General features: G+C 39.1%; 1 protein-coding gene across 1 annotated transcript; it reads left to right on the top strand.

The window, feature by feature from the left end:
• Positions 1-4,111: 4,111 nt before the first annotated feature.
• Positions 4,112-4,813, top strand: LOC117338624 (zinc finger BED domain-containing protein 1-like). The gene has a single exon (XM_033899981.1). The coding sequence runs from the start codon at positions 4,112-4,114 to the stop codon at positions 4,811-4,813; it is 702 nt and encodes a 233-aa protein (XP_033755872.1).
• Positions 4,814-12,156: the final 7,343 nt, after the last annotated feature.

Here is a 12,156-nt window from a genome sequence, read left to right as displayed (position 1 = left end):
AAAAAGCCGATAAGCGAATCCATATAATATGTATACCACATTTATTCGACCAATTCTGAAGTATTCAAATATTGTATGGTTGAATTGTAATCGGACCGAGTGTGAAGTCCTGGAGTCGATTCAATAAGAAGCAAATTGCATCATTACGGGCTTAAGACGGCACTTGCTAAAAGAAGATATTGCATTTTTTACAATCTAATTAAAATATAGATGGTCATTCTCACTACGTTACATTAATATCTATAATAAGAAATGCGCCTCTCATATTCACGAACTTTGACAACCTTTTATTAATATAGGAGACAACTGCAATTGTCGCCCATTTATATCAAAATAGCTTCTTCCCGTCCCTTATGACGGAGTGTAATTATCCTACCTATCCGTTTCCTACATTGGAATCTATTTGATCATTAATAAAGAGTAGATCATTAAAAGAAATAGTATCTTAAATAAACATACAGTTGATACGCATACCCAATGTTCAGACAGTTTCAAGTATTATGGTAATCGTAGAATTAATATTAAACTATGTCAGCTTAGGGATTTTGCTAGTAATCTCAATATCATCTTAGTGGCAGTTCAGCCTGCCCGTGTGGTTTTCCAAATGAAGATCGTTATCATTTTGTTTTGCTTTTTCTGAACTAGATGCAACTATTCTGCTAACTATCCAGACTTTCTTGCACGGATCTGAAAAACCCAATCATATCTCAAACTAAATTATTTTCAATGTTAAACCGTTAGAAATACAAATCGCTTAACTGAATTCTGTAGAATAGTATATAAACTGTAATTTATACAAAATGATATGATATTAGACCTATTCTACGTCATAATGGTTAATTTGATATGGTACAGTCTTGTTATTTTTATAATAATTGATCACTTTTGTGTATTATTTAATTGATGGGTATGTACTGTTATCATTAAAGGGAGAGGGCTTGTATAGGCTATATCTATCGACCATTGCAGCAAAGATCTGCGCATTGAAATAGTCTGAAATGAAAAACGTCACAAAATTATGCAAATAGAAATATTTATTTGATAAAGATATAGGATTTGTATTTATTTTTAGTTTGAAAACGGTCACAGGTGGATCAAAACAGGCCAATATGCGCCATATCTCTTAACAACTTAACGATCACTGACTGTACAAGGCCAGGTCAGAGAGCGCGAGAGGACATTTAGCTGGTACTTTTGTTTGCGCAACAAAGAGCAGACGTTTTCGACAGGAACAGTGGATGACAGCAGGTACAATTCTTAGTCGTATCTACAGGATAGACATTTATTGAAATGTCCGAAAGCGTTCCCTCATCTGGTATGAATGTACAAACGTAATCACAATAAAGAATCCAAAAAAGCCTTACTATGAGTATACAGTTTCAACATACGTATAGTATATAACTTTGATGCTACAGATGACATATCGTTTGAAGTAAAATCCATGTAGAGAACCATTCATTGATACGCTATATATTGTATATCAAAAGACAACTTGATTAGCCGTGCCCGAGGTTATTTATGACACACGACCTTACCGACTCTGTCTAGCAATGCATCATTACAAGTAATGCTACGCGTGTGTATGGTTTCTAAGAAACCGTCTATGTGAGAAATAAGACCCCGAATACGGTTGTAGCAGACCCATCATTAATCTATTTCCGAAAATTATTTGATAAATTAGTGGAGAAATCATCTTGCTGTAAATGGCTCCAGAACATTAATCTTTCAAATTGTTACTTTCGAAAACTAAATACAGCTGTATATCTAGGTATAAAACTATTCGATTGATTGATTGATTATAAACATACGACAAACATGTTTAAGAGGGAAACGATAGTAACATGTAAATCTAATTTGAGTTCAAGTTATACATTTTAACGTGTAATGGTGGATTTTTGGTTCAAGCAGTACGGTTGTTATTTTCCAATTTTGTTGGAATAGTATCCTCACGGGAGGAAATGCTGGATAGCAACCTTTCACAATTAAACCAGAAAGTGTTTCGCCAGTTGCGTGGTTCGTCCGTGATAAGTAAGCGCGAGGCGATTTTTTTCTCTGATGGAGCACGTTGGATCCACGGTTGAGGTGGAGCGGGGATGAAAACGCAATGTTGTGGAAGTTACATAGGGCCAACAAAGTCCTTGCTGGAAAAAATGTTTAATTAAAGTTGAAGTGTATTTTTGTGTGTTACATGAGAAATGCATGTTTTACCTAGTCCAGGTATGTTTTATGTCGGCGCTCCTGTTTAATCAAACTGAAATTGGTGGTCATGGTAGTTTGCATTTCATTACAGTGTTGATCAAAATAGAAGTACTTATGACGTGCATTTGCTATAATGATGAATAAAGGGCGGGTTCATGAGTTCACTCTTGGCCTTTAATTAAGTGTTCGCCCCTTTGAGGAAGGATTTGGGTTCTGTCTACTAGCTGAGACATACCAGATTATTTTTAAATGGTTGCTACGTCTGCCTAGCGCTCAGCATATCAGGAGTGGGACGACTGGCTCGCCCTTTGTCAGTGTAATGTGACCGGATGGTGTTTCCTGCTGGATGTCTTCGGCAGTATGAATCAGTGAGGAAGCACTAAAAATCGGCGGAAGTTTCAGACTATCGCAAGGAGACTTTATGTGAACATACTGCAACCTCCAAAAATACTCGCCGCATGCATGCATATCTCCTGCACGGGAGGCCGTCCTTAAATTACCTTAGCTCTTGATAAGATGTTAAACAAATAAAACCAAACCAAATTACTTGGTGCTTTTAAAATAAAAAATCATCTGTGTGTTCACAATATTCAAATATACCAACTATTACATTATTTCAGGAAATAATTTTCCTCTTCTTTTTTTAATATACAGAACCACTTCATTTTTCATATTTGCTTAAAAGTCGGCTACTAATAATATCTTTTAGCACAAGGATTAATGAAAAAATGACCAACGGTAAGTTTTTCGTTTACCACGTTTGTTTGAGAAAACCGAAAACACAAATTCCTTCCCGTTTCCTGTTTAAATTGTCCTTAACTCTTTCTGGCCTCACGGCCATCTTTGATACATGCCCTAAGCATCACTTTGACCTAGATGCCCTAAGCCATTTCAGCTTCCCTAGTGATGCAGCAACAAACTTGATTTGGTTTGGTTTATTTTGTTTAACGTCCTATCAACATTTAAGGACGGCCTCCCGTGCGTGGGACATGCATGCGTGTGGTGAGTGTTAGGGGTGTCACGGTTAACCGAAAGGACGGTTCACCGCGGTTCATAAGCTCACGGTTCGGTTCGGTTTGCTGTTTGTGAATTTCGGCTGCCCTGCAGGTAGGGCGTAAGAATTGTACCTGCTGCCCCCATTGCATGATCGTAAGAGGCGACTAAATTTGGGATCTTATTTTTTCTCTTCTTCCTAACGTCTCCCTTGACACTGCCTCACTTTTGCCCCTGTGAGGAAGGCTTTGGGTTCTGTCCCCTGGCCGAGACATACCAGAGTCTTTGAAAATGGTAGTTGCTGCTCCTGCTTAGCGCTCAGCATATTTGGAGTGGGACGACTGGTTCGCCCGTTGCCAGTATAATGTGACCGGGTGGGGTGTGCTGCTGGGTGTCTTCGGCAGTATGCTTCAGTGAGGTAGCACTATAAATCGGCAAAAGTTCCGGCCTATCACAAGGAGACTTAACACGAACATACCGCAGCCTCCCAAAACACAAACGCACTCACCACACGCATACATGTCGCACGCACGGGAGACCGTCCTTAAATGTTTATAGGACGTTAAACAAAATAAACCAAACCAAACCAAATTGTGAATTTCGGTTCGGTTCTGAATAAGTTAGTAGTTATCGTCCGCATTGTAGCAAAGGCGTGTGCTTTTTGTGTTACATGATTGATATCTACAACGATACACGCCTTTGACTGTTAACTATGTAGTCGCGCATTCGCAATGAAAAACACGACTGTATTGGTTAGGATTGTTTACCTGACAGGCTGACACAGATGGCGGCGAAACTTAAATCAGCCGTGTGGGATTATTTCGATTTTATAAACGAGGATGGCATTGTCGATAAGACAATAACTGAGTGTAATATTTGCAAAACACAATTCAAATATGCAACGAGATCGACGTCTTCAATGACGGCACACGTTTCCCGTAAACACGGCATAACGTTGAAACCCAGGGAGCCCACCGCAAGGACTACGAGGTCAGGCTCTTGTCAGAGTTCGCCACGGTCCGAAAACGGACAGTTACGGATAAACGAGGCATTTACATCGAAGAACAAGTTTTCACACAGTTCAACAAGACACGGGGAAATCACAAAGTCTATCGGTGTCTTTATCGCCAAAGACATGCGACCATTCTCTGTATTAGAAAACCAGGGATTCGTGAATATGATCAATGTGCTGGAACCTAGGTACGACATGCCAGGTAGGACACACTTTTCAACTAACGTAATCCCCAAGTTATATGAGGAAACTAAAGAAACAGTAACTAAATGTTTGAAAGAAGCAGATTTTGTAGCTCTAACTACCGATGCATGGACCTCGCGTGCAACACAGAGCTACAATACCATAACAGCTCATTTCATACTAAATTGGGAAATTCAATCAGTTGTACTTCGAACAAGGGTGATGCACGAATCCCACATAGCACAGCATTTAGCTGAACTGTTAACTGCTGCCGTGGCAGAATGGAACCTTAAGCGACATGATCAAATGCCTTCTCTTACTACAGACAATGCAAAAAATATACTTAACGCTGGAGAACTTGCAGGATTTCACCCCCACATTGGTTGTGTAGCCCATGCCATAAACTTGGCAACACAGGGGTCTTAAAGTACCCCGAGCTAGACAGGCTGCTTGGAAGGATACGGCGAATAGTAACTTATTTCAACAGTAATATTGCAATGTCCATTCTAAACCAAAAACAGGCTTTGCTGGAGCTACCAAAACATAAACTGACCATGGACGTTTCCACGCGATGGAACTCCACCTATGACATGCTGGAGCGCTTCCTTGAACAACAGCAAGCGATAGAAGTCACCCTTTTGAGCAACGACTTGAAGAAAAACCTCAAGGATGTGTATACTATGTCTGAGGAGGATGTAGCATCATCAGAGAAGGTGTTAAACATCTTAAAACCCATCAAGTCAGTGACCACAATTCTATGCACAGAGAAGTCACCAACTGTTTCCCTTATTCATCCCATCAAGGAGATGCTACTCGAGCAAGTAAGGAATGTCAGTGATGATGATGGAATCATGGTAACTGCAGTGAAAGAGGCCATACTGAAGGTTTGGTTTGGTTTAGTTTATTTTGTTTAACGTCCTATTAACAGCTAAGGTGATTTAAGGACGACCTCCCGTGCGTGCGACATGCATGCGTGTGGTGAGTGCGTATGTGTGTTTTGGGAGGCTGCGGTATGTTCGTGCCATACTGAAAGACTTTGAACAAAGGTAAGTAATCAAAATAAGTAAAATTAAAACAAAGTCCAGTGCAAAACATGATTTTATTTAAAGACTAATTATTGATTTCTATCATTAGATTCATCATTTATTACAATCATAAGCATTAAGCAATTATTAAATTAGAATTATTCATAGATTTCAATATTGAAGCGGCCTGTGCGAAACATTTGATATTTCAATGCATTTCAACCATTTTGACATTTGCAGGTATAACGACAGACATGAGACTCTTTCTACATGAAAGTTCTTGCATATGTAATAGGGTTCCCTCCGGGGTGCGTCAATCCCGACCAGCGTCGGAGAGATAGATCCCAATTGTGTGATCGTATAGTTTGTTTTTACCGTTACTATCTCCCGACACCGGTCAGCGAACAAGTCCCCAGAGAGAACCTCGCCCACTAGCTGATTACAGGCAGCTATTAACCCAAGTTCGAAGGATGTGGCGGAGCAATTAATTAATGTCAACAAACACAGTGAATAAAGTTATATAGGTTTATTATAGAATTCAGATTAAAGAATATAGACAATACATAAAAGCCTAAACAAAGCAAGTGTAAATTAGACAGAGCCTACAGCTAACATTCCTACAGTAAATTCTCCTACTTCCCCGCTAACACTGCAACAGCCCCACACCCTACGTATACACACCCTAAGTGCCCTAACGTGCGTACGCAATGTACGCGTGCTGTTATCATCACTGTGTGGCCACTGTTGTCAGTGCCTGGTAGAGAGGGTATCCTCTCCTGAGGGGTTGGCCGGTTATCCGGCCATGCAAGTCACCGTTTATCGCTGTGCAGTCCCTTTTTATACCCCAGCCCCCTGGTCCTACATGCAACGTGGCATACCCATTCCGATTGGCCAAATCAATGGCATATGCGCAGTGAGCGCGGAACGTCTTCCGGCAACTCACCAAGACCCGGTCAATCTCAAAGGTCAACACCAAGTTAACCCAGATTGCACCGCGGATCCAGATAGCAGCCAATACACAACCGGAAGCATACGCGGAATGTGTACAGCTCTATCATACCGGTGTTACAATAAAAAGGATGGTATAAATAAAGGGACCCACAGCGATAACAGTATCAACATTGATATATCTAATAGTAAGGCTAGTGACCTGTTTTCCCACACATAGATCCACGATTTAAAGCTATGCCCTACCTGTATGATGAAGAGAAAGAAGAAGACTTGTCAAGGAAAGCTGAAGATCTTGTCAGTAGGATCCAGATGATTTCTAAGGTATTCCAATCTAATTAAAATCTAGATGGTCATTCTCACTACGTTACATGATCATCTAACAACATCCCATAAGGGGTCACGTTCTGATGACCTTTTGGATTAGCCAATCAAATGACTACTTCAAGAATCTTGGAAGTGAATTTTGTAACGCGCAGCACGTGTACCGCAGGGGTGCCACGTGTGTCGGACTGCTACCAAGTTTTTGCCCAGGGTTCGACTGCCGCTTTCGCTTGCAGATTCCAAATACAAATGAATTTTCAAGTAATAGACAATATTTAGAAAACTGGTGAGAAAGAAAATAGACTCCTCATATAAAGTTCAACAATTTATTAACATGTGTAAAAATAACAAAGTACCGAAATAATACCCGTGAGGCACAGTGAGGAATTCACAATTATATACGTCCAGCCTAAAACATTTGCCAACCATCTTTTAATCACAACTAACCATATAAATGAAATAAATGTAGTTTACCCCGAGTCTCAAGCACGTGGCATGTCCGGTCAGAATACACATTTGCTAACCACCCGTCTTTTCTCCCGTATCTACTTACGAGGTTACCAACAACCATCCCTCGCTTAACCGGTATAGAAACAGCCCGAGAGGCGGAAATATTAACTAGCCACTCCGCGAGTGCTCTCAAAATGAAATAACTCCTTCAAGCAACAACCTGACTTCCGACATGACACCGGCACACGAGACTCAAATTAAACAAAGTTCTATACATCGAAAATACATCAAAATACTACACGTGAAAATAAAAATACATGTACGATAGTGGCAAATAATGTCCAGCAGACAAATTAATATGAAATTTAGGAAAGGATGGGCGACGGTTATCTAATTAATTTCACAGATTAAAAGTCAACACCACTTACCCTGCTGACACCCGGAGGAAAAGTGATCGACCCCACAGCAGCACGGGTATCTTACGTAACCGGATGTTACAATTTTCCGGAACGAGTCCAAAAATAAACGAGCGGAACGCAACTGCGTTACAATTTTATATGTCCGAATTAGCGTGACTAAAGTGCATAGCTTGTATAATATGTCAATTTGTTTCATGTCATTTCGTCCCAGAAAGCATATAGCTATATGCTGTGCCGAAATGGTTTGCTTCAGAAGAATGCTGTGACGAAATGTTTTGCTTCGATGACATCGACAAATTGCCAATTCGCCCTGAAAATGAAATACACACATCTCAGAGGTCACCCTGACGTGACCCCTTATGGGATGTTGTTAGATGTTCATGTAACTTAGTGAGAATGACCATCTAGATTTTAATTAGATTGAAGGTATTCAGTTTTAATATTTTAAATGGAAAGGGGAAACATATAGTACCACAGAGCTAGCATAACTTATGACTTGTATCATGTAATCAAATACAATTCATTTGTCGAGTTAAGATAACAGAAATAATAAAAAAAAAAAATAAACACCATGTAACTGATTTTTTTATTTATTATAATATCAAATAATGTTTGATTTTAAGAACATACTTCATACTGGAGTTCCCGTCATCTCAATGCTAGCCTGATACAATTCTGTTTTTTGATCAGATAAAGACTGAGAAAGTGGATGATGAGCTGTCAAATCTGCATCCCCAACCTGAGCTACCTCTTCCGAAACTCCCATCCATCAAAACTGAGTGTGTAGTAGACAACTCTGCAGAGGCTTCAGCTTCCGATTACAGCCCTCCATCTAAAAAGCCAAAATGTGCTTTGTAAAATCTCTTTGGGGAAGTTTTTGTAACTCATTTTGAACCTGCAAAGTCCTTGAAATCAAAGATTGAGCATGAACTTGTTAACTATAAATCTACAGAAAGCATGCCCTTGAGTATAGATCCTCTTATGTGGTGGAAATATCAGGAGAAATAAATGTCCCCTTTTATCCATACTTGCTAGGAACTACCTGTGTATCCATGCTACTTCAGTAGCAAGTGAACGTGTTTTTTCAACAGCGGGAGATCTAGTGTCTGCACAGAGAAGTTTATTGTCATGTGATCAAATTGATCGTTTGATCTTCTTGAAAAAGAATTTGAAATGATTTATTTCATGAAGTATTAGAAGTACTGAGTAATGAGTATTTGCCAAATTGATAAAGTTCTGCATTGACTGGAAAGTGGTCCCTGTGCTGATGTTGTTGCTCACAGTATTAATATTTTACAGTTTGTTTAACAATTTATTTAAATAATTTCTAATCTAGTCAACAAATGATGCAATGGCAGTCTGGCAGAAAGTCAGAGATTTAGTTTTTTCTTTAAAATTCAATAATGAATACCTTCCTGAAGTTTTGTTATGTTTTTGTTATTGTTTTATTATTTGTTAGCATATTAAAAGTTATTTTAATGGTTATATGTTCTTTTAAGTTTTTTTTAAGCAGCAGGTACAATTCTTACGCCCTGTTCTATATACACACACTTACAATAAACACACATTTTGTCACTGAAACGGCAGGAAAATTTTCCTTGTGGTAGGGTTTGAAGCAAGCTACACAAAAGTGCCCCCATTGCATGATCGTAAGAGGCGACTAAACTTGGGATCTTATCTTTTCTCTTCTTTCTGAACAACTTTCTTTTGGCCTTTAGTTGAGCGTTCGCCCCTGTGATGAAGGCTTTCGGTTCTGTCCCGTAGCCGAGACATACCAGAGTCTTTAAAAATGTTAGTTGCTACTCCTGCTTAGCGCTCAGCATATTTGGAGTGGGACGACTGGTTCGCCCGTTGTCAGTATAATGTGACCGGGTGGGGTGTGCTGCTGGGTGTCTTCGGCAGTATGCTTCAGTGAGGTAGCACTATAAATCAGCAAAAGTTCCGGCCTATCACAAGGAGACTTAACACGAACATACCACACGCATGCATGTCGCACACACGGGAGACCGTCCTTAAATTACCTTAGCTGTTATTAGGACATTAAACAAAATAAACCAAACCACATCAAATATTTTTGTTAAATTTATCGCTGTAATACGACCTTCGCCTCAAATAACTATTTGTAAGCTTTATTTGCATTGGTCGAGAAGTAGGGGTGTGTAATTCTTAACCAATTGATGTCCGTTATACATGAATAGTTCGGCACGCCTCAAGTCGGGATCCGACATGGTGACTACGATAATCAACACGCGTGTAGTCGGGACTCGCCACACACTGCATATTGTTATCACGACTTCAGTCGGGACTAGGGGCGAAAAGAGCGCAGACTTAAAAAGTCTGTGGGTCGAGATATTTTGCAAAGTGGTTGGTTGTTCATCGCAATAGGTATAAGACCTTTGCTCAAGTTGACATGAATGACATTTGTTAAATAGTTCAAATATTTGTATAAGGGTTGAAATAAAAAGATTAAGTCAGCAGATTTACATCAATCTTTTAGTGAGGGTCATTGATAAAGTAACATTTTTAGATATATGTTAGAACAGCAATAGTGACCAATTTTGTTTTTGTCAGTTCTAATCATATGATTGTGGTACTTTCGAGACGTCAATTAGATATAGCAGTTGCAATTCTCAATGCATTGCATTGCATTTTAACTACAGATTTATTCTTTTGAAAACCGATGAAAGTGATTGCTTGATCGAGCTTTTAGTGTCTCATGGGCTGGAACACGCTGACGAACATGGACCAGGAAATAAAATGCCGCTGTGAGGAAGGTTTTGGGTTCTGTCCCCTGGCCGAGACATACCAGAGTCTTTAAAAATGGTAGTTGCTACTCCTGCTTAGCGCTCAGCATATTTGGAGTGGTTCGCCTGTTGTCAGTATGTGACCAGGTGGGGTGTCCTGCTGGGTGTCTTCGGCAGTATGCTTCAGTGTGGTAGCACTATAAATCGGCAAAAGTTCCGGCCTATCACAAGGAGACTTAACACGAACATACCGCAGCCTCCCAAAACACATATACGCACTCACCACACGCACGTATGTCACACGCACGGGAGGCCGTCCTTAAATGACCTAAGCTGTTAATAGGACGTTAAACAAAATAAACCAAACCATGACTAAATTATGCTAAGCAATATTCTATTGCTCGACATGACTCCCAAGCAATTGGTATACGGAAACCCACGCAAATTGAAGCTGTCATTAAACCACAACAGTGTTGCATAAATGTTAACAATACAATATAATCTCAACAAAATAAGATGGACACACCAATTTAATTCCAAGTTGATACTCTGTTAACAATTCAATAATTTTCCAATAATAAAGATGAAATACCCTGAAATCTCGATAATAAGCCTGAATCGAAAATACGCCGGTCTTGCAGTCAAATGTATCTTGCAAATGTGCCGGCTTTGAAATAGGCCGTACTTGAAAAGTAAGACTTCGATTCCTTGCAGTGAAATATATCTCGAAAATAAGCTGATATTATTTGTCAGGTTGATACTTCTCATAACCCTTTGCTCTTTTCCCTTTTTTGATGAAACCCCATTTGCTGAGCATAAATATGTATATTAATTATATGTCCATGTACATGTACTTAACTTATAACTGTACCGTCAAACCCCTATAAACTTTTCTCGCTGTATCGAAAGTTTTGCTTGGTCCCGAATGTTCTCACAATATAACGCTACTAACGAATCTATGTATGATTGGAATTTTTACAAATCGAAGTTTTCGATGTATCAAACTTTTTTCATTGTCTGTTAGCTATGATATTATAGGTAATTGACATCGCATGATTCGAACGAAAAAATAATTATTGATGATTTTGTTCACTGATAAAAGGTTTCGAAAGTAAGACGGTCTACTTGCCTTACAGGATAAATGACTTCAAAATAAGCCTGGGATTCCTTACCAAAAAAGAAAATAAGCCGCGGCTAATTATCGAGATTTTAGGGTATTACATGCATACTGTATAATAATATGGAAAAAATCCTTACCACAATTATATTCACTCAGATAATGTACATTTAGTTAAATTGGACTGAATTTATTACTAAAAAAATCATGAAGCAGTTTCACACAAAACAGAAATTAGTCTGCAAATATATGCACACGATGACCACCACGCAGTATCAGAATTATTATCTGATATTGCTATGAAAACATTAACATTTAAGGATTGATGTCATTTTGTTTTAGTTTCTTAAAAAATGACACCAATTCTTATAATTAATTTTGAATCAGCTGTTGTGAAGGGAAAATACAAAAGCAAAGTAATTTAAAACCGATTTAATAACGGCACTTTTTGTTTTGCAAGATCACGAAATCCACAATGATCCGCGCGCGCCAAGTATCAGCTGATCCGAAGCGGGAGGACATTGTCGGCCATGTTTTCTCGTTGAAGATAGGCAACTGATTTAAGGGAACAACGTACTTGCTTATCATTGGGTTTGACCAAAGTTAAACACATAGTTTGTAAACAAAGAATGTGAAAAGACTCCAGAGGATGGAAAGTTATTAGAAGAAGCGACCTGTGTCGATGGATTTAACACATGTAATCCTATCGCATGTGTATCACGTATGCCACAGGGACACGGTG

The sequence above is a fragment of the Pecten maximus genome, chromosome 11 (genome assembly GCF_902652985.1).
Source record: "Pecten maximus chromosome 11, xPecMax1.1, whole genome shotgun sequence".
NCBI lineage: Eukaryota > Metazoa > Mollusca > Bivalvia > Pectinida > Pectinidae > Pecten > Pecten maximus.
This window is presented reverse-complemented; position numbering and strand designations above follow the sequence as displayed.